Source organism: Erythrolamprus reginae, chromosome 2 (assembly GCF_031021105.1).
Source record: "Erythrolamprus reginae isolate rEryReg1 chromosome 2, rEryReg1.hap1, whole genome shotgun sequence".
In the NCBI taxonomy this organism is placed as follows: domain Eukaryota; kingdom Metazoa; phylum Chordata; class Lepidosauria; order Squamata; family Dipsadidae; genus Erythrolamprus; species Erythrolamprus reginae.
The window spans coordinates 205,238,599-205,262,323 of NC_091951.1; the positions used below are offsets into that span (position 1 = coordinate 205,238,599).

General features: G+C 42.8%; 1 protein-coding gene across 1 annotated transcript in view; it reads left to right on the plus strand.

Annotated features, from left to right (window-relative positions):
- SMC1A (structural maintenance of chromosomes 1A) overlaps positions 1-23,725 on the plus strand; it is a 41,452-nt gene that overhangs the window by 5,949 nt on the left and 11,778 nt on the right. Inside the window, exons 4-13 of the mRNA XM_070741438.1 lie at positions 873-1,076; positions 2,241-2,479; positions 5,351-5,609; positions 8,135-8,275; positions 10,681-10,763; positions 11,496-11,703; positions 11,935-12,120; positions 13,276-13,455; positions 15,152-15,298; positions 17,241-17,378. Of these exons, the coding sequence (XP_070597539.1) occupies positions 873-1,076; positions 2,241-2,479; positions 5,351-5,609; positions 8,135-8,275; positions 10,681-10,763; positions 11,496-11,703; positions 11,935-12,120; positions 13,276-13,455; positions 15,152-15,298; positions 17,241-17,378 (1,785 nt within the window). The remainder of the gene's footprint in view (positions 1-872; positions 1,077-2,240; positions 2,480-5,350; positions 5,610-8,134; positions 8,276-10,680; positions 10,764-11,495; positions 11,704-11,934; positions 12,121-13,275; positions 13,456-15,151; positions 15,299-17,240; positions 17,379-23,725) is intronic.

Here is a 23,725-nt window from a genome sequence, read left to right on the forward strand (position 1 = left end):
CAGAAGCTGATTTGGGCTATCTCTGCCATGTTGTTTTCCATTGTGGATGAGAATTTCCATGTGCAGTGATGGGAATCCAGAATATCAGAATCATACCTTTGATCCAAATTGTACTAGAAGAAAGGAGGACATTATATTTGATCTGATCTTGTAATTTTGGATTATGAGTTTGCCCTGTCTTAATCATGAAAGCCAGCTGGGTGACCTTGGGTCAGTCACACACACATACAACTCATTTCATAGGGTGGTGGTTGTTTTGAAAATAGGAAGAGGAAGGTGTATCGGATATTTTCACCATCTTGAGTTATTTGTAAAAATAGTAAAAACAGGATACGAATAAATAAAAATAAATACCCCCCCTCCCCAAACGGCCTAAGGCTGGATTATTTGTGGGACATCCACCTCAGTTATTTCTACCCATCCCACAAGATGAGTGGAGGATGCGTTCCAGGTCACTTCAATCAAAGAATGTCATTTGATGGGACCTCACAAACCTGCTTTTTCTGTCCTAATGCTTGCCTTCTAGAACACCATACTCCTATAGAATTTAGACTGAGTCTAACCTTGCTGGTCTCTCAGAAAATACTGAAGGCCTGGATGTTTTTCAGGGATTGGGAGGTTAAACGATCTGTTAAGAGGTATCTCTTTAAGGCGAGACTAGAATTCGTTGTCTTCTGGTTTCTAGGCCAACATCTTAATCACTATGGTACACCAACTGTCCTACAAAACAAGTTGTTTCGTAGGATTCGTCTTCGGTGACCAATGCCCATGTTTTTCTACCTTGGTAATATTTTGTTTCATGGTTAACATATTCTTATCTGAGTGATATACATGAGATGAGCAACTATACTAATAAATTAAACAAATTCCAGGGTGCCGTGGAGTCCATTGCAATGAAGAATCCCAAGGAACGCACAGCCCTCTTTGAAGAGATCAGTCGCTCGGGTGAGCTGGCTTCGGAGTACGACAAACGCAAGAAGGAGATGGTCAAGGCAGAGGAAGACACCCAATTCAATTACCATCGCAAGAAGAACATTGCAGCGGAGCGTAAGGAGGCCAAGCAGGAGAAAGAGGAGGTAACGTCATAAACTGCTTTTGTTACCATAGTCTAATCCCATATTTTATCTAGAAATTCACAAAGGTGCACATGGCGGTTCCTTCCTCTTTTTATCCCTATTACATCAGCTTTGCGTACTAAAACCAAATCACTAGCTCACATTACCTAATGAGCTCTGAAGTTCTGGTATCTTAACCATTGTACCACACTACTCATATTTCCATATTGTTTGGTGGATTAGTGGTAGAATCCCCTCTGTTTATACTGCATTTAATTAAAGTAGAAATTTAGTTCTATATTATGCTATCCTTCTGTTTCCATCTTCTTTCCTGGTTTTGGTTTCTTCTGGTGGTGGATTTACTCTAGTATATGATATTTATTTATTTATTTATTACTTAGATTTGTATGCGGCCCCTCTCCGAAGACTCGGGGCGGCTCACAACACATGGAAACAAATCATAAATAATCTGATAAATTTAAAATTTAAAGATTTAAAAAGACCCCATATACTAACAGACATAGACACAAGCATACCATATATAAATTAAACATGCCCAGGGGAAGATGTTTCAGTTCCCCCATGCCTGACGGCAAAGGTGGGTTTTAAGGAGTTTACGGAAGGCAGGAAGACTAGGGGCAGTTCTAATCTCCGGGGGGAGTTGGTTCTAGAGGGCCGGTGCCGCCACAGAGAAGGCTCTTCCCCTGGGGCCTGCCAACCGACATTGTTTAGTTGACGGGACCCGGAGAAGGCCCACTCTGTGGGACCTAATCGGTCGCTGGGATTCGTGCGGCAGGAGGCGGTCTCGGAGATATTCTGGTCCAATGCCATGAAGGGCTTTAAAGGTCATAACCAACACTTTGAATTGTGACCGGAAACTGATCGGCAACCAATGCAGACTGCGGAGTGATGGTGAAACATGGGCATACCTAGGTAGGCCCATGACTGCTCTCGCAGCTGCATTCTGCACGATCTGAAGTTTCCGAACACTGTATTTGGCCACTGTATGGCTTAGCATAAGGTTTACCAAGGAGTAATAAAATTATGGCTTAATCTAACACATGGATCCAATCTAAAAGCTGTTACCTAAATTGTATGAAGTTTCTTTTGAAGGATGTTTTAAATGGAATTTGAGCCTGTTTAGACTAAGTGGTATATTCAATGCTTTCCTTTTTGGGGAACCAGGCAGATCGATATCAGCGTCTAAAGGATGAGGTTGTGCGAGCTCAAGTCCAGCTCCAACTCTTCAAGCTGTACCACAATGAGACTGAAATTGAAAAGCTAAACAAGGAACTGGGATCCAAGAACAAGGAAATTGATAAGGATAAGAGGCGCATGGACAAGGTGGAGGATGAACTGAAGGACAGGAAGAAGGAGCTGGGCAAAGTCATGAGAGAGCAACAGCAAATCGAAAAGGAGATCAAGTAAGGTCTTGGCTTTAGGGGGTATCAGAATTCAGGCTCACGGGATCTGTATTGTTTTGTTTTACAAATCTTGGTCCTTTCACAGAATAAGAAGTCACTTTGACTCAGTTCATCTACAGCTCAGTGAACTCCGAAAATACTCCAGTCCGTTGTTAAGGAATAAGAACCGTGGAGGCTGAGACTAGCCATTTGCAGTCTGCGTTTGTCTTTGTGATGCAGAATGAAAACACTTAAAGACTAGATAGTGTGCAGAATAAGTAACTCCAGAAACTGAGCTAAATTATCTACTAAACTGGATCGTTCAGATCTGAAACTAAAATGACATCTTTGTGTTTGAGAGAATTCGGTAGGGTTTATGAGCGCTTATTTTTTTTTAAATGAATTTTTATTTTGTTTTGTTCATTGTATTTATTTGCTGGCCAACTTATCCCAGGGTAACTTATCTTTTCTATTTACAAGGCAATACCTGCTGTATTGTAAATTTATCATAGAAAAAATTAATAAGCATGTATTTAGAACCTCTGTTTGTGCTCATTGACTAGTCAATACATAAATGATTATGCTTGACTTAACCTTGCTGTTCTGCTTGGGTCAGTATGACCCGAAATGAAATTTGAGACCTGTAGATTATTTGTCACGCTGATCTGAAATTTGTGATTGACTGTTCCTCATTTGTGGGGTTCTGACTATGAGTGTGCTCTCTCCCCCCTTTTGTTTCCTTTTTGCTACATGCTGATTGCTACATTTTGTTACACCTGAAACAATACAAATGTATAACAAATGCGAACAGAACAGCAAGGTTAAGACTTCAGTTAGTTTGCAATTACCCTGAATTTGTCTTCTGAATTTTTTAAGTGCACCTAGTATTATGCTGCTATAATTTTAATAACTAGGGGAGAGCTATGCCATCCAGTAGTGGATTTTAAAAGAAGAACAAAAAATGATGCCTTTTAATTTTGAAAATTTGACCTGATTAAACATAAGGTTTAAATATTTCGGAAGTGTGGATAGCTCTTGCTGATCCTGCCTGGGAAAGATAACAGCAGATGTTAGTACCGTATTTTTCGCTCTACAAGACGCACCTGCTGATAAGACACACCTAGATTTTAGAGGAGGAAAATCAAAACAAAATCTTTATTATACTCAGTGACCAAAATCTTCAGAACCACCTGGCCTTAAAACCCATAGCCACTAACTAGTTTTGCTATAATTGAACTAAATCTTATTCTCTCCTATCCAACTCCCATAGTCTCTGGGCACCGGGAAAGGTCCTAGTGGCATCACCTTTTTATGACCTAGGTTAGAGGAATGCAATTGGTTATCATTAATGATCTGATATTTCAGTCATGTTATCTGATTATTTTATCTAGCATCTTCATTTGGATGTTAATGAGAGTGGGGACAAGGGAAGAGTCCTAAGGCAGGACCAGCTCTAGGGAAAGGAGGGAAATCAGTCTAGTGCTATATTTTCGATTGCCAATTCCTGAAATGGCCCAGAAAAATATCATGATCAATGGCATTGGAGACTGCAAGGCTAATTGTATTCAGTCTTCTGTAATGTTTATTTGCAGTTACACAGTAGATAAGAACATTTCAAATATATTAGAAACATAAATCTTTAAAGTATGCAGATTTCATCCTATGTAATCTTTTAAGCATGTTAACTGAAACTAATGCTATTGACTTTAAAACCCTAACATAAACAATATTGCTGTAGTTGGAAATATTTTTTCTTTGTAGCCAAAGCTATCTGAGCATTGTTCCATGATGGATTGCAGTTTTCAGAGAAACTGCACCATCTCCTGAAACTTAATTTAACTCATCCAACTTGTTTTCTACCTACCTCACCAATTCCCTCAAGGCAGAAATGAACACTTCCGCGCTTCAGGAGTCAGCTGGGAAGCGGCGCGGCTGTTTTAAAGGATCGCAGCCGGCCTGGGGGGCTTCCCAGCACCCCAGGCCGGCTGCGATCTTTTAAAACAGCCGCGCCGCTTCCCAGCTGACTCCTGAAGCGCGGAAGTTCGCCTTTGGCTTTTGGCTTCAGGAGTCAGCTGGAAAGCGGCGCGGCTGTTTTAAAAGATCGCAGCCGGCCTGGGGGGCTTCCCAGCACCCCCCCGAACCCGGGTTGGGGGTTCGGGGGTGTGCTGGAAATGTCGGGGGCGCACGGGCGGTTGCGCGCGCTCCCTATCTCCCTGCTAGCCTTTGCCGGCGACAGTCCCCCTGACAGCGTTCGGATCCCCCCAGCAGAAGCCAAGGACCGCCAGAGTGGGGCGGCAGGGGAGGCGACCGCCTCTCCGCTCACCAAGTGCCGGGATACCCCCCCTCTGCTCCAGCGCCTCCCCCCCCCCCCCCCTGCCAGCATCTTCGCTCCATAAGACAGGGCTGATTTTTCATCCTACTTTGGGAGGAAAAAAACTGCGTCTTATGGAGCGAAAAATACGGTATCTCTTTTATTGGCCCAGGTGCCTGGCAGTGATGGAACCTGTAATCAAAGTCTCTGGAGCAGGGGTCCCCAAACTTGGCCACTTGAAGACTTGTGGACTTCAACTCCCAGAATTCTCCAGCCAGCTATGCTCTGGAGAGTACCAACTTACCTACTCTCTTAAATGTATCTTGGGTTTTGATTTCTTGCAAAGCCAGTAGTTAGAATTAAATGATATTTATATTTATATTATTTATATTTATATAGAACTGTAGACTATGATATCTAATGTTTTCACATGGAGGAGATATTCTAATTCAATGGCTTCCGTAGCAGCACACCTGACAATTTAGAGTGGTGGTGGTGTGTATTTGCACAAAATTAGACAGAATGATCAAGATGGTGTGTGTGTGTTTTTTAAAGAAAAGTGTGTTATTGTTTTTTGACAGGGAAAAGGATTCTGAATTGAATCAGAAGCGGCCCCAATACATCAAGGCCAAAGAAAATACTTCTCATAAGATCAAGAAACTGGAAGCTGCAAAGAAGTCCCTGCAGAATGCACAGAAGCAATACAAAAAGCGTAAGGGTGACATGGATGAGCTGGAGAAGGAGATGGTGTCAGTGGAGAAAGCCCGACAGGAATTTGAAGAGCGCATGGAAGAGGAGAGCCAGAGTCAAGGCCGTGATCTCACTCTAGAAGAAAACCAGGTACAACCAAGGGCCTATGGACTCACTGAATGAGATCTTGCTATGATATTGCTGGAAGAGTCTTCAGTTTTGATTTCTTACAAAGCCAGTAGTAGGAAATAAAGGATTGGTTTATTTTATATATCTCTATCTATCTATCTATCTATCTATCTATCTATCTATCTATCTATCTATCTATCTATCTATCTATCTATCTATCTCAGTGTTTCCCAACCTTTTTTGAGCCGCGGCACATTATTCACATTTACAAAATCCTGGGGAACATTGAGCGGGGGGGGGGGGGAGTTTGCACAAAAAACCCTCTCTTTCTCCCTTTCACCCTATTTCTCTCTCCCTCCCTCTTTCTTTCCCCCTCTCCCTCTTTCTTTCCCCCTCTCTCTCCATCCCTCTTTCTTTCTTCCTGCCTCTCTTTTTTGCTCTTTCTCTCTCCCTCCTTCCCTCCCTCTTTCTCTCTTTCTTGCTTTCTCTCTTTCTCTTGCATTCTCTCTCTCTCTCTTGCTCTCTCTTTTATTCTCTCTTTCTCTCTCCTTTGCTTTCTCTCTCTCTTGCTTTCTCTTTCTCTCTCTCTTGCTTTCCTTCCCTCTTTCACTTTCTTGCTTTCTCTCTCTCTCTTTCTCTTTCTTGCTTTCTTTCTCTTGCTTTCTCTCTCACACACACTCTTTCTCTTTCTCTCTCTCTTGCTTTCTTTTTCTCTCCCTCTCTTGCTTTCTTTCTCTCCTGCTTTCTCTCTCACACACGCTCTTTCTCTCTCTCTCTTCCTTGCTTTCTCTCTCCCTCTTGATTTCTCTCTTGCTTTTACTTCTCTCTCTTTCTCTCTTGCTTTCTCTCCTCCTTTTTCTCTCTCTCTTTCTCTCTCGTGCACCACACCAGCAACAGAGAGAGAAAGAGAGAGAGAGCAGAGAGAGAGTGGAGGGCGGCTTGCTGGTCCGCGACCACCTGGATCAGTAGCCCCGCATGGCCCCAGCACGGACTCTGCCTTCGCCTCCGCCTAGGAGGCAGCAGCCACATTCACCCCTTTGCCCTCCCAGGTGTCCATGGCGCTCAGCGCCCGGCCACGCGCCGCCTCCGCCTCCCGGTACCCCGCCTGACTGCTACCTGCAGGAACGGGTGGTGGGGCGCCACGAAGGGCGGCGCTTGAAAACCACCACGGCGCCGTTGTCATCACGGCGCAAAGCCACACAGTCCCGGATCACTTGCTTCTCCGGCCAGCAAGCAGGCTTCCTGGGAAAGCGGCGCGCTTTTAAAATGCATGTTTTTCAAATGCGCCGCTTTCCTAGGCAGCAGACTTTGCTGGCCGGAGAAGGGAGTGATTCAGGACTGCGTGGCTTTGCGCCACTTCAAAAATTTCTGCCGGGGGTGGGTGGGTGGGTTTCCTAATGGCTGTGCGGGCGCCCGCCCACGCAGCTTAGAAGAAACAGTGGCCCGTGCCCTCCCACCGGGCCCCAAAAGCTCACGCCATCACCGCTAGGGAAGCTCCAGCCGGGCCGGGCTCGCGGCACACCTGACCATGTCCCGCAGCACACTGGTTGGGAAACACTGATCTCTCTCTCTCTCTCTCTCTCTCTCTCTCTCTCTCTCTCTCTCTCTCTCTCTCTCTCTCTCTCTCTATCTATCTATCTATCTATCTATATCATCTATCTATCTATCTATCCTGTAGAATATGATTTCTAATGTTTTCATGTGGAGGGGACGGAAATAAATAACGTATGGAAATTGGTTCTATGCATGTTTTGATATCAGTAAACCCTGCTCTTATGTCCCAAGAGAAATACATAGCATGAAAAAAAAATAGTTTTTCTTTCTGCTGAGAAAAAAAGTTTATGACTGTAGGCAGAGTGGGGAAGAAAATCAGTCCCGTCAGAAGCAGACTAAAATTAATTTAATATTGGGACAATGAGATAAAATGCCCCTGGAGAAATGGTGCCTTATGTGCCATAAGATAATATTGGACTGGGATGCAAAGAGCTACTTTTCTGAGATTGTGATGAAAGTAATTTGATTCTCTGATAATATTTTTGGCCATGATATTTGAAATCCAGTCACTTTCTATCCTCGGGGATTAAAATCCACTAACAAACATCTCAGCATTTTGACTTGAACTCAATGATGCCTAACTAATTTGCTAAGAAAAGAGGAGTGATTTGGATTTCAAAAATCAGAAAAAGTCATAATTGGTTGGAAAGAACAAAATGCTATGAAATCATGGTGTGAAATCCTACCTAAATCCGGCAATGAAGAGAAGCAGTGTATCTTCCTTGATCAGCCATTCTGGGTCCTATTGCAGTTTTTAAATCCTCCCACCCCATTCCTGCCTACAGAGACAGCTCTGAAAGTTTGGGAATAAGAAAAGGACATTGGAGAATGGTTGAGAGACAGTATAAACTGAATCATAATTTTGCACGTAGACTTTACGCAATGTTATGGTACTGTAGTAGGTACCTTTTCATATTGGTAGGGTGAAATAAATGATGAAAGAAAGAGATCTAATTCAATTATTTTGCTTGTTTTCATCATACATTGAACAGGTAAAAAAATACCATCGCCTGAAGGAGGAGGCCAGCAAGAGGGCAGCCACCTTGGCTCAGGAATTAGAGAAGTTCAACCGTGATCAGAAGGCAGATCAAGACCGCCTGGACCTAGAAGAGAGGAAGAAAGTAGAAACAGAGGTCAGCACTCGCGTCTTGGCTGGGGTTTTTTCTTACTGAAATTCAACAAAAAAAACCTTTGCACACAGTTCGTCCAGTTTCCATGCCTCAGATTTACTGAGTTTATTTTATACAAACTGAGTAACATTTACTTTAATTTAAATTTGTTTTGGTATTCCAACAGGGAAGAAAACAAACTATAGTAGGGCCCTGAAGCTCCCCTCTAGATCAATGGGATTTTCCCTCAGCCTTGCCATTATTTTTCAGGCCTGAGAAATAGCTTTACAATTAGGAAAGTAAGAAGACAAAGGAAACTGAATGCCACCAGTTGGTGCCTTATTTTATTATCTGTTTCCTGCATCCCCATAAAATATCCCATGAAATCTATTCATATATTGTTGCCCTAAAATCTATTTTCTTTTTTTTTGTGCGTATAATTTTTTTCTCCACCTTAAAAATACATTAATGGAAACACATATTTTGTTGTCTAACATATCTAAATGACTACATGTATCACAAACATATAATACACATAAGACATCAATGCCTAACAATGTATATATACAGTTTTTTAATATAGAAAATTAGCACTCATAACATAATTCCATCTGTCTAATAATAATTACGCTAATAAGAAACAAAAAACTAACTTTAATCTAAATTAAAAAAGAAACTAGACACAAAAACTATAGAAAAAGTTACATATATCTTCTCCACATAATCTATTTTCTGTGCCTTTCCAAGTTGTGCAAACTTTTCAGATGTTCCAAAAATGACAAGTTGGATTCATTGCATATATACAAGTTCTGCCGGGCTCTCTGATAGGAGCCTCCCGAAAATTCAAGGGTACAAATTTCAGACACACACACGTTTGAAAAGTCAAAACAATGTTCTTTATCACAAAATTCAAAATAAACAAAGCACTCTTTTTGTATTGCAAAGAGCACTCTTCCCAAAACAACCAGGTAGTCTGTACAATTTCCCTTAAGCAGTCATTAAGTACTTAGCCAGCAGCTGTGAAGAAACTTCACACCCCTTCTTCTTCCAACCAAGTGAGACACACACACACACACACACACGTTGCTCTGCTTTGGTTTCAAAGGTGTGAAAAAGCAACAATGTCCAGCAACACAAGATTCCTGACGAACTCCGATCAGATATTCTTCCACAACGGCTAAACCCACATGCTGCTATTTATAGCAGCAGCCCTAATTACTGGAGCCCCACCCAAACACAGGTGGCCTCCCTTATTTCCTGCAATATGTTCTTACTTGGTCTCTTTTACGCATAATTCTGCACTTGCGTGGGTCCAAAATGTCATCATCTGAATCAACGGAAGATAAGGGAGAGTGACTGCCTGGGCTGTGTGCCAAGCCCTCCTCTGCCGAGTCACTCCCACCTTCTTCTTCGTCCGAGGAAACTAAACTCTGAACTGATTCTGTCAGCAATAACACAGGCCTGTGACATGTTGAATTTTCCCCTGCATCCACCCCCCCATTCCCTGGGGCAGGAGCTGGGCCAGAGCCAACCACAACACCTACATGTGTATTACATATAATTTGAAATGTTAGGTAAAAATGAGAGTGACGGCCACCTTGAGAGCATGAAAAGACTGAATGTAGGTCAGCCTTAATTAGGCCAATGTCATTGAGGCACTGTCAATAGAGCAGCTGAGACATGGTGGTTTGTCTGATTTTGGCTAGCTCTTAAAGACTTTGATGTCCAGTTTCAAACATTCCAACTTAAATGTTCTGCAGAAAATGTTCTGCAGAATTATGCAAAACTCATAGGCTTTAGAAGAAAGCACCAAGAGTAGGTATATTATTGGGCTGTTACACTGAAAAGGAAGCGTGAAGAGAATCCACATCATGCTGCAGCAGTGTCCCAGATTTTTGCAAGAATGATGGATTAGCTTGAGCAAATTCCCAAGGATGGTTGACAGTATCTTGTAATAGGATATGATATATACCTTCTATGACATTCTCTCCATCATTTTCCTTATTGGCTTCACCCTTTTGTTCCATTTATTTGTTGCCAACATAAAAAGATAAAGCAGTACCTTTGATATGACCCACTTTAATTGTGACTGCCCAAATGTTTATAGAGGAGTCATCTAGCTTTTTTCCAATCTGGTGCTGCTCAAGTGAGTTGGTTTACGATTCTTATCACCATCAAGGAGCAGCATACTCCTGATCTGGCTAAGGAGGTGTAATCCAAGACATGGAGCTGCCAGGCTGATAGTGAAGGGCCCTGTGAAACAATTAAAGGTACTAGATGGAGAAAGACGGGATTAAATATTCTTGATTTTCATTTTATTCTTTTGATGTAGCTTATAGTGGTAGTTCAAAGGGTCAGAACCCCATGGTAGATACTGATGGATGTCGTCCTGGTATTTGCTAATGTGTTACACTGAATCTTTTCTATAGGCCAAGATAAAGCAGAAATTGCGAGAAATTGAGGAAAACCAGAAGCGGATTGAGAAGCTGGAGGAGTACATTGCCACTAGCAAGTAAGGGTCAGAAAGAGCCAAAATCCTTGTAATAACAAGGGCAACAGTTTGAATCAAAGCATGGAAAGGAATGAGGAGTTTGACTTAAAAGGGTCGCCTTGGTAAAGAGAAGCTCTACATGGGGCTACCCTTGAAAAGCATTTGGACACTACAATTAGTCCAGAATGTAGCTGCCAAGCTGTTAGGGTGTGCCTAGGTACACCCACATCACACCAGCACTCTGAACTGCCTACCAGTCGGTCTCTGGACACAATTTAAGGTGTTGGTGGTCACCTATAAAGCCCTTCAAAGCTTAGGGCAAGACTACTTTCCGTGACCGTCTTCTGCCGCATACCTCCCAGTGACCGATTAGGACCTACAGGGTTGGCCTTCTCCGAGTCCCTCAACTAGACAGTGTCGCATGTGAGGGCTTTCTCTGTGGCGGCTCCAACTCTCTGGAACCAGCTGCCTCCGTAGATCTGCACTGCCCCTACCCTCCTGGCCTTCCGGAGAGCTGTAAAAACCTGGCTCTGCCGGCAGGCCTGAAGCTGTTGAGCAATACGATATAGCTCTGGCCAAGTAGGAATGACTGAATGGTTTTAATTTCTGGGGTTTTAATTGTTTTTATATTGTCTGGATTGTTGTACGCCGCCTAGAGTCCATCAGGAGTTAGGCGGCCTATAAATCCGACAGACAGATAAAAGAGTGCCTACAGCTCCTAACCCCACCGCTTTTTCCTTCCTTCTCCTTTAGGCAGTCCTTGGAAGAGCAGAAGAAGCTGGAGGGAGAATTGACAGAGGAAGTTGAACTGGCTAAACGCCGCATTGATGAGATCAATAAGGAGTTAAATCAGGTGATGGAGCAGCTGGGGGATGCCCGGATCGACCGGCAGGAAAACAGTCGGCAGCAACGCAAAGCAGAGATCATGGAAAGCATAAAACGTCTCTATCCAGGCTCTGTGGTAGGCGATGCTTCAGAACCAAGCTCCAAAGCTCATTGGGGGTTTTTTGTGTGTGTGTATGTGGTGGTGGTGGTGGGGGGGGGGGCCTTAGTGTTCCAGAATAAAAATGAGGCTGGAGTGATTTCCCCTGCCTACCTCCCCATTTCTACGGAGTTTACGGAGAGGGGTGGCATACAAATCTGATAAATAAATAAATAAATAAAATAAATTAAATTGCCTTGTTTTCCCCAGTATGGACGCCTAATCGACCTCTGCCAGCCCACCCAGAAAAAATACCAGATAGCCGTCACGAAGGTGCTGGGCAAGAATATGGACGCCATCATTGTTGATTCAGAGAAAACTGGCCGGGATTGTATCCAGTACATCAAAGAGCAGCGAGGCGAGCCTGAGACCTTCCTGCCACTTGATTATCTCGAGGTGAGGCAAACTTTGGGTTCAAGCTTTTCCCAGCAGGTACCCAGCTCTCCGTTCCATAACCTGAAGCCGCCCTAACAAAAGATGGGTGGATATTACTAACATGCCCTCGGTGCTTCAGGATGGGAAAAAATGAATCAGAATTTCCGTTCACACACAAAGGCCAGTGGTGAACCTGAGGTACATTCTTGATTTCTCAGCATAATTTGCTTTAAAGTGTTGGTGACAATAAGCAGTGAGCTCAGATTTTTTATCACAGTTTGTCAATAAAAGAATGGTGATAAATAAATTCTTGACTTTTTTTATTTTTGGCAAGGTCCATTTTTCTTCCTCATTTCTCCCACTCGCAGATGGACATCCAAATGCTTCCCGAGACAGTCTTAGTTAAAAAATATAGGTTGATGTTTTAATAAAGATCCTTTAATAAAAGGAAGGAGCAAAAAAAAAAAAGACTGGCAGTCTGCCTCTTCTTTCTGAGTTCTCTAGCTCAGTGTTTCCCAACCTTGGCAACTTGAAGATATCTGCACTTCAACTCCCAGAATTCCCCAGCCAGTGAATGCTGGCTGGGGAATTCTGGGAGTTGAAGTCCAGATATCTTCAAGTTGCCAAGGTTGGGAAACACTGCTCTAGCTAAACTAAATTTCTTTGGAGTCATCAAGTGAGCATGAATTCCTTCCTTCTGTGTCCTTGATGGCACGGGGGGCCTTCTCTGTGGCCACTCCAGCCATCACCCCAGCCCAGCTCCACCATGCATACGCACATCCCTCCCACCGGCCAGCTGGTCTTCGGGTTTCTGCTGCCCATGCGCGGGAGGCATGCTGCCCTGGGAACATTTGCATTTCATTTGGGGGGGGTTGCACACATGCATACCTGCCCCGGTTGCCATTTGGGGCCTAGAAGGCCTCCTGCACCAACCTGGAAGCCAAAAATAGATGGGATGGGGGGCAGGGCACATGCATAGGGGACATATACGCGTGCAGGTGGCCACATGCGTTGGGGCAGGTCACATGTGCGGGAGGCACTCATATTGCATTTTGGGGGTTCGCACATGTGCTTTGGGCACTTGGCCCCAAAAAGGTTAGCCATCAGTGGCCTAGATTGTCCATACAATATGTGGGAGTCAGCCTAATAATTCCTTTCCTATCTTTACACTCCCAGGTGAAACCCACAGATGAAAAGCTCCGAGAACTGAAGGGAGCCAAGCTTGTGATTGACGTGATTCGATATGAGCCTCCTCATATCAAGAAGGCCCTTCAGTATGCCTGTGGCAACGCCCTTGTGTGTGACAATGTGGAAGATGCACGGCGCATTGCCTTTGGTGGGCACCAGCGGCACAAGGTCAGAGCAGATTTACCCAGCATGCTGTAGGTGGACCATAATCTTTCCCCCGAACATTATATTCATTTCTTTAAATATGTGTGTTTCTGTGACTTGTAGGAATATATGCTTAGAACAGTGTTTCCCAACCTTGGCAACTTGAAGATATTTGGACTTCAACTCCCAGAATTTCCCAGCCAGCAAATGCTGGCTGGGGAATTCTGGGAGTTGAAGTCCAAATATCTTCAAGTTGCCAAGGTTGGGAAACACTGGCTTAGAAGATGTGCTTAATTTTTATTTTGTATCATCCACTGTGGCCACACCTGGCTGACTTTAGCATAGATTGGGAAGAAAGTAAAGTCCCATTGGGTTTGGGCGGCATAGAAGTCAAATTAATTAAATTAAATTAATGGCCAAGAAGATTAAATAGATCAATTTATAAGACCTCCAAGGGCGAAGTTCACCTCAAGGGAATCTTGATGTTTTTAATTTTAGCTGCAGATGAAGCATATCACCACCGTTGAAAATACTTGTGTTTCCCATATATTTGCAGATCTCTTTCCTTTGCAGCTAAACAGTCTGGAAAGTTTTTCTTATCCAAACGAATTAAAAATAAAGCACTTAGGATTGGGATACTGAACTGAAGCTGCCATATCTAAGATGAAGGAAGCATGTAAGCAGGGTGGACAAAAGGCAGGAAAAGATACCCTAGGGCATGGGTTCTCAACTTGGGGGGGGGGGGTCGGCACCCTTTTGGGGGGTCGAAGGACCGTTTCACAGTGGCCGCCTAAGACCAGGCGAAAAGACAAATTTCCCATGGCGTTAGGAACTAAAGCTTCTATTCTGGCACCTTGGAACAGATTTTTACATTCCTACCAATCAGGCGTTTACAGTGGGGGTGTCCCTCTGACCTTCCTGCCAATCATCTTAAAGCTCTGTGGGAAGAATTGGTGCTAGACTTATGACTGGGGGTCACCACAACATGAGGAATTGTATTAAGGGGTCACTGTCCAAGGGGAAATAAATAGGAAGGTATCCAGTCTTTAAGGAATCAAAGGAAAACTCATCTGAGCCAGATGAAAGAAATTGGGCCCAGAACATATGCAACCCCTCCCCATATCCCATCAACAGCGATCAGACTTGGGAATCAGCAAAGCAAGGACTTTGAGAAATAAAAGGAATCCTGAAGTCTGCCCACTCTTGGAGTCCTTTTTAAATCCAGACTTGACAGTTTTCCTCCCTATGGCTAGTGCCTGCTAGTCAGTAAGTGGGAATGATTATGTACGTGAGAGAGAGAAAGAGAGAGAGAATATCTGTTATTTTAAATTCACGCATACACTAAAGAACTGATTGTGCCTCAGTTTATGGTGGAACCTTGATTTGACTGTAGCTGTTCTCCAGGGCAGTGAATAATAATAATTTAATAATAATTTATTAGATTTGTATGCCGCCCCTCTCCGAGAATGTGTGAGTGAGTGAATCTGAGCATATGTATAACAGGATGATGAATCCTGTTTTCTGTCCCGTTTCGTGTTTGTACAGAGCTGCAGAATAATTTTTGCCAGGTCCTTTGCCAGGTCTTTAGAGAAATGTTGGTCCTCAGCCACTGCTAGCTGGGCCTAAGTCAGCCAAGACCTCATCTTTTTGTTTCCAGGTTGTGAAGTGCTACTGGATGTTGTTTCATTCTCTCTCTTTTGTTTCCTGGCTTCTGTTGCAGACAGTTGCACTAGATGGAACCCTCTTCCAGAAGTCTGGGGTGATCTCGGGAGGTGCCAGTGATCTGAAAGCCAAAGCCAGGCGTTGGGATGAAAAAGCTGTGGATAAATTGAAGGAGAAGAAGGAGAGACTGACAGAGGAACTCAAGGTTGAACCTGCTTTTGAGTTGTAGAAGAAGTCAGGTTGGCTGCCTGTGTCATGATGTCAAATGGGCAGAATTTGACTCAAGAGTAGAGGACCACTGAAGGTTTTGAAATGCATCTTGGTCTGTTACAGGTTATTTCAAGAAGCATGTTGCTTTATATAAAAAAGTGTTTTGAATGGAAAAGTTGGCCTCAGAGTATACAGGCAACATTCGATGCATTTTTATTCCTTCTGATGGAAATTGGCAGCAGTACCTTATTATGATAAGTTAAAAAATATTTCCTCCAATTGTGGGCGGAAATAAAATTCTGACACTGTTATTAACAGTAGACTATAATTATGGGTTAGAGACACCATGCACTTCCCCTTGCCATGCAACTGCAAGAAAAAATAAATCTGGTTTTTATTTTGAGCTAACTTATTTATTTATTTATTTATTTATTTATTTATTATATTTATTTATTATATTTATTTATTATATTTATATGCCACCCACTCCAACAGGACTTAGAGCGGCTTGGTTTACACATCTTTATGAGGACAGTTTATTGCAAAGTTGGCTCTTCTATGACTTGTGGACTTCAACTCCCAGAATTCCTCAGCCAGTTATCCTATCTCAGGAATTCTGGGAGTTGAAGTCCACATGTCATAGAAGAGCCAACTTTGCCTACCACTGAACAAGACAGTTGACAAAAATTAAATTAAATCTTGAAAGTTCCTGCTTATACAGAAGAGCTGTGCTCAAGTCCAACATATTCTACTGATACGTCCTTCCTTATGTATATTAGTAAATCATGGTTTACTACTACATATACATCAGGGTTGAAATTCAGCCGTTTCTAGAGAATCAGTAGCAGAAGATTTGAGTAGTTTGGAGAACCAGGAAATACCACCTGGCTGGCCCTAGAGTGGGGAGGTAATGGGGATTTTGCATTCCCCCCCCCCCCAAGACACACCCATAGAACCAATAAGGGAAATTTTTGAATTTCACCGCTGATATGCATTGATATTTATATGGCATTCAGACTTACATTATCCAAATTAATATATTAAGAGACTTGTATATTGTATGAAAATAATTAAAATAGTCACATTCTAGACGAGCCTAAACCTCTGTTGTAAAACTGAAATGTGGTATACTGAATAATAGCAGCTTGATTTTATCTGGGACAGCACATTTTTAGTTCTATTAATGGTAGAGTTTATGTAATGCAACAATTTCTGTTTGGGATCTCCCTGTTTTGATGAATTGCATAAATATCTCAAATAAAGAAACCATATCTTCATTTTTTTCCCTGTTAGAAATTGTTCATTTCAGTATCATAATCAAGGTGTCTAGCAAACCTGGAAAACAGGGAAATCAGGGAATTATCAGGGAAATTGGCAATATCAGGGAGTTCATGAAAAAAGGAATAATTCAGGGAAATAACCCAAACTGTATTAAGATGTTTAAAAGTCAGGGAAAAATCATGTTTTAAAAAAGACGGATCGCGCTGCCTGGCAGAGTCAAGCAAAAATGAGCATAACTGTGGCAACAACTCGCTTCCTCAGCTACCGATATTTCTCCACAGCTTAGCCATTTGGTATGACATCATCTACGGCCGTGCCTTAACTCAGGGGTCTCCAACCTTGGGAACTTTAAGCCTGGCGGACTTCAACTCCTAGAATTCCCCAGCCAGCAACGCTGGCTGGGGAATTCCGGGAGTTGAAGTCAGCCAGGCTTCAAGTTCCCAAGGTTGGAAACCCCTGCCTTAACTAGATTGCAAATTACAGGGAAATGTCAGGGAATTTTGAAATGTTTTTCCCCTGGACACCCTGCATAATTCAGCTGTGTGGAATATGATTATTAATTTCCCAGATATTATTCCTGACCTCTGACCACTGCTTTGTCTTAGCTCAGTCTTTTGGCTTTGTTTAATTTGGATCATTAACTCTCCCTACCTCAGGAACAAATGAAGGCCAAGCGTAAAGAGGCCGAGCTTCGTCAGGTCCAATCCCAGGCCCACGGCTTGCAGATGCGTTTGAAATACTCCCAGAGTGATTTAGAACAAACCAAGACCCGCCACCTCGCTCTCAATCTTCAGGTATGACAGTCGCTTGCTGGAACTCCATTCTGTTTTAAAACCTCCAGCTTCCATTCAGCTCCATGAATGATGTGAGAAACTCAAAATTTTTCCCCTGTGGGCTAATGCAGCAAATGGTGAATGAGGGAGAACTGTGTGGAGGAAGTTGGCAAGGGAGCCTTAAATCGTTGGGAAAGAACTGATAAGAAAGACAAATCAATAGGATTTTTCACCACCACTCTGTTTAATTTGATTTATGCTGCATAATCTGGTGTCAACAGAGAACTGAACCTGGCAGAAGCCATTTTCCTGCTTCAACATCGCCACACTGTATGGGGGTGGGGTGGGAGACTGGAATATATTACTAGACACAATTATATAATAATAATAATAATAATAATAATAATAAACACAGAGCTTTCTCAAGAGAGCCAAGTGCATCTCCTGGGCGATGGAAGGAGGAGGAGATGATTTGCAGGAAAAGCCCACCAATTAATCTAATTGGCCAATGTGATTAATGACACTTAGGGGAAGGGGTCATTACTGGTTTTAATTATACCGTAACACAGGGAAAAGTCAGAGTTGGATAGAAACATAGAAGACTGACAGCAGAAAAAGACCTCATGATTCATCTAGTCTGCCCTGATACTATTTCCTGTATTTTATCTTAGGATGGATATATGTTTATCCCAGGCATGTTTAAATTCAGTTACTATGGATTTACCAACCACGTCTGCTGGAAGTTTGTTCCAAGCATCTACTACTCGTTCAGTAAAATAATATTTTCTCACGTTGCTTCTGATCTTTTCCCCAACTAACCTCAGATTGTGCCCCCTTGTTCTTGTGTTCACTTTCCTATTAAAAACACTTCTCTCCCGAACCTTATTTAACCCTTTAACATATTTAAATGTTTCGATCATGTCCCCCCTTTTCCTTCTGTCCTCCAGACTATACAGATTGAGTTCATTAAGTCTTTCCTGATCCGTTTTATGCTTAAGACCTTCCACCATTTTTGTAGCCCGTCTTTGTACCCGCTCAATTTTATCCATATCTTTTTGTAGGTGTGGTCTCCAGAACTGAACACAGTATTCCAAATGTGGTCTCACCAAATGTGATTTCCTTCTAAGTGTGCTGATATGATTTACCCCATAAAGAATTTCTTTGAGGAAGTGCCTGACTTCCAAGTTCTGATTTGCTTGGGTTCGTTAATCAGAACCTTTACATGTAGCAGAAGGGCAGGCAGAACCAGAGGGGAAAGTTAAAAAGGTCATCAGCTTTGAGTCTTTACATTCCCACGAATTGTCAAAGTCCAATCCTTCCTGAATTCCATTGACCCTTTTCTGAGCTGTGATGGCAGAGTGGTTAGAATGCAGTTTTGTAGGCTGACTACTCACTGCCAGGAGTTTGATCCTGACCAGCTCAAATTTGATTCAACCTTCCATCCTTCTAAGGTCAGTAAAATGAGAACCCAGATTGGTAGGGAGAATACGCTGACTCTCTAAATCGCTTAGAGAGAGCTGTAAAGGACCATGAAGTGGTACATAAGGTTAAGTGCTATTGCTATTGTCAATTTAGTGTTGAACGTCCGATGACATAGTTGAATAAATCTGAGCTATAATCTAATGGATTATTCTATTTTTTTGTGCCTGGCATTAATTAGCTGATGGCATGCTTAACTCCGCCCCCTGCTTCGCCTACTCTTCTCCACAGGGGCTTTTGAGCTTACATTTTATAAAATAATTATTTGCATCCTGTGATGTCCTTTTTAATTTTGCAAGCCTTAAATTAGATGAAATAGTTTCATGACTGAAAAAAATGGATAGTGGTGGATAGCTATAGGCAAAATTTTAAAAGGTTAGCAAGTATAGAATAGGATAGGATTTTTATTGGCCAAGTGTGATTGGAAACACAAGGAATTTGTCTTGGTGCATATGCTCTCGGCGTACATAAAATAAAATATACATTTGTCAAGAATCATGTGGTACGACACTTAATGATTGTCATAGGGGTCAAATAAGCAATGAAGAAGCAATATTAATAAAAATCTTAGGATATAAGCAACAAGTTACTGTCATACAGTCAACATGGGAGGAAATGGGTGATAGGAATGATGAGAAAAATTAGTAGAATAGAAGTGCAGATTTAGTAGAAAGTCTGACAGTGTTGAGGGAATTATTTGTTTAGTAGAGTACAGTGATCCCTCGGTTAGCGCGGGGGTTACGTTCCAAGACCTCCCGCGCTAACCGATTTCCGCGTTATACTGGATGCGGAAGTAAAAACACCATCTGCGCATGTGCGCCATTTTTTTCATGGCCGCACATGCGCAGATGGTGGAGTTTGCGTGTGGGCGGCGGGGAAGACCAAGGGAAAGTTCCTTCAGCCGCCCAACAGCTGATCTGCTCCGCAGCGCGGAAGCAGCGAGGAGCCGAAGATGGGGTTTCCCCGTTGCCGCGCTGCGGAGCGGATCAGGTGTTGGGCGGCTGAAGGAACCTTCCCTTGGTCTTCCCGCCAGCATTCCGTCAGTCGCAGCGCTGGCTGTCAACTTTTCTTTTTAGCACTGGGGAGGCAAGTCAGCTCCTGCCCAGTTTTAAAAAGAAAAGTTGACAGCCAGCGATTGTTCCGCTGCCGCCAGCATGGCCTGGCTGGCAGCGGAAGATGTAACGGAGCCCACGGGGGATTCGCCTTCCTCCCACCCGCAGCCGAGACTGATCGTGGGCTCCTTCGCAACCTCGGAGAGCTTCCAGGGCATGAAAGCTCACGAAAACCAGGAAGCTCTCCGAGGTTGCGAAGGAGCCCACGATCAGTCGGCTGCGAGTGGGAGGAAAGCGAATGCCACGGGGCTGGGCTCGGCTCCCCCCTCGGCTCCCCCCCTTACCAGCCCCGCCGCGGAAGGCTCCATTCTGTTCCCTGCCGGCCCGATTGAGCGGCCGGCGGTCTCCATTCAGGGAACAGAATAAAAAAAAATTTATTTTTTAATATTTTATTTTTTTAAATAATATTTTTTGAAAAACCGCGTTGCAACGTTTCGCGCTAATCGAGAACGCGCAAATCGAGGGACCACTGTAATGGCGTTTGGGAAAAAACTGTTGTGTCTAGTTGTCTTGGTGTGCAGTGCTCTGTAGCGACGTTTTGAGGGTAGGAGTTGAAACATTTTGTGTTCAGGATGTGAGGGGTCAGTAAATATTTTCCCCGTCCTCTTTTTGACTCGTGCAGTATATAGGCCCTCAATGGAAGGCAAGTTTGCAGCAATTGCTTTTTCTGCAGTTCTGATTGTCCTCTGAAGTCTGTGTCGGTCCTGTTGGGTTGCAGCACCAAACCATACAGCTGGTTTGCATATTAGATTCTGTATTGCAAGTGATGAAATGCTCCCGTGAAAAGCAGAGCCTGCAGAAAAATGCCAGGCTGAAGAAATGCCAATGATGAAATTCATATTATGCATATACTGTATGTTCAAAAGATATAAGATGCTGTTTTCCCCAAAGATCAAAAAGTTAGTTTTCCCATGTAGAAAAGAGAAAAAGGGACTTTTTCTCTTTTCAGATCACAGAGAAGGAGAGGAAGGTAGTGCTGTTTACTTTTTGCATTTGCATTTTTTGAATTCATAGAAACATAGAAACATAGAAGTCTGACGGCAGAAAAAGACCTCATGGTCCATCTAGTCTGCCCTTATACTATTTTCTGTATTTTATCTTAGGATGGATATATGTTTATCCCAGGCATGTTTAAATTCAGTTACTGTGGATTTATCTACCACATCTGCTGGAAGTTTGTTCCAAGGATCTACTACTCTTTCAGTAAAATAATATTTTCTCATGTTGCTTTTGATCTTTCCCCCAACTAAATTCAAGGAGAAGGGGCATTTATAACTGGCTGTTACAGACAATTTTATTAGCAGTTTGTTTTCAAACACAGACCAATCAGATTAGGCTGGGGCAGGATTAGACTGGGAAGTATAAAAGGCAGGAAAAAGCCATTTTAATTTGCACTTCAGATCACAGAGAAGGAGAGGAAGGTAGTGGCCTGCGCGCCGTTAGGCGCGCGAATCATATAACTATAAACCAAAATCAGCAAAGTTTGGTAGCAATAGGGGTTGTTGATTTTCCTGCTAAGTACTTGTATTTCAATACATTGTTAAGATGACTGGCTTGGTGCAGTGTAACATTTGTTTGGCTGTTGTCTTCCGTAGTACCTTGTGGAACTTGGGGTACTGCCCTCTTTGCATAAGGACATCTAGGTTAGATGGCGAGATCTCTAGATTGCAGTCCTTAGTTTGTAGCTTGCAGTCAGAAGTGGAAAGATTGTCCCAGCCACGTGCTGTAATGCAGCCATGTGTCCAGCCTCCACTTCCACAGCGCCCCCCGAGGAGGAGGGCTGTGTGGACAACTGTCGGTTCAGGAAGATTGCGTGCAGTTGAGCAAAAACATAGCAATTTTGGTCTCTCTTTATCGAATTCCTATAGTGTTCTTGCGGATTTAAATAGTAAGGATGTTGGAGATATTAGCAAGGTCCCTCAGGCAGAGAATGAGGGGATGTTCAAAGGGGAAGTTGTCGTAAATGTCACCAAACCATCAAGTACAGTTAGTAGAAATAAAAAGAGGACACGTTTTCTTGCGGGTGATTCGACCGTTAGAGGTGTTGATTTGGGACAGAGCAAGGATGTGGTTAAGGTGCTGAGGTGTCTCCCAGGGGCCACTGCCAGCAGGGACAGGAGGCGGATTACAAACATTGTTAAGACTGTGAGTAAAGGTAATAACGTTGATGTGGTGGTGCATCTTGGCACAAATGAGTTGTCCCAGAGAAATGTTAATGTAGTAAAAAGAGATTTTCAATGTCTAAGTGTGGAGCTGGGTAAAATAACTGATTCAGTGACTTTCTCAGAGGTGTTACCGGTTTGTGGCCAAGAGGATAAAACAACGTGTATCAGAGAGTTTAATGTGTGGTTAAGGCAGTGGTGTAAAGCTGAAGGTTTTGGCTATGTAAGTCATGATGTCAGTAGATGGTCTAATAGGGAGTTGTTTAAGAGGGATGGTTTGCATCCATCATACAGAGGTACCCAGGTGCTCGGTGAGGAATTCAGAACTTTTTTGGACAGGCATTTAAACTAGGTAAAGGGGACAGAGATGTAACTGATGTGGGTGATTTCTGTCCCCGACCAATGAGGATAAAGCAGTTTTTGGAAGCTTATGAAAAGGGAGCTGCAAATAATATAGATGTAGTTGTTGATGATAAGGGGCAAACTAATAACGAAAATAATGTTCTTCGGGTAATGTGCACAAATGCTCGAAGCTTGAGCAACAAGCTCTGTGAATTAATGGCCATAATATCTAGAGATAATTTTGACCTGGTTGCCATAACTGAGACATGGTTTAAGGATTCTAATGAATGGGAAATATCCATACCAGGATATACACTGTATAGGAAGGATAGAATAGAGAGAAGGGGAGGTGGAGTAGCCATTTATATTAAAGAAAGTCTAAAAACAACACTAATTCAAAATACGTGTCAAGATCTAGAGACTCTCTGGATTTGCATGCAAAATAAAGAAGATTCTGTCATTAGAATTGGGGTGATCTATAGGCCTCCAGGGCAATCCGAGGAATATGACAACAAGATGGTGGATGAAATTACCCAAATGGCAGTAAAGGGAGATATTGTGGTTATGGGTGATTTCAACATGCCTGATGTTGACTGGAATATCCCCAGTGCCCTTACATGCAAAAGTAAGAATATAGTAGAGGCCTTTACAGGAGCAGCTCTGGCACAGCTGGTTAAGACACCAACTAGAGGGGAGAATATTCTAGATTTAGTTTTTACGAATGGGAATTGGGTTTCAGATGTCAAGGTGGGAGAAAATTTAGGTTGCAGTGACCATCTATGTTTGTGGTTTGATGTAAAAACTCATTGTGAGCAATCCTATAATGCAACCAAAGTATTGGATTTCAGAAAAACAAATTTTAATGCAATGGGAGAATATTTAGATAATGAATTAAAGGGGAGGGATAAAATGGCAGGAGCGAGCATCCAGTGGACTGTATTAAAAAAGGCCATCTTAAAAGCCACTGGACTGTATGTAAGACAAATAACTAAAGGTAAAAGGAAGAAGAAACCGCTATGGTTTAGCAATGATGTAAGGGCTATAGTCAATGAAAAAAAGGCTGCCTATAGGAGGTATAAAGAGTCTGGAAGTATAGCTGATAGGGAGGTATATAAAATGAGATAGAAGGAGGCGAAACAGATAATATATGCTGCTAAAGCCTCAAAAGAGGAAGAAATTGCCAAATCTGTAAAGAAGGGGGATAAAACCTTCTTCAGATATATTAATGATAAGAAGAAGAAAAACTGCGGCATCACGAAGCTTAGTACCGGGA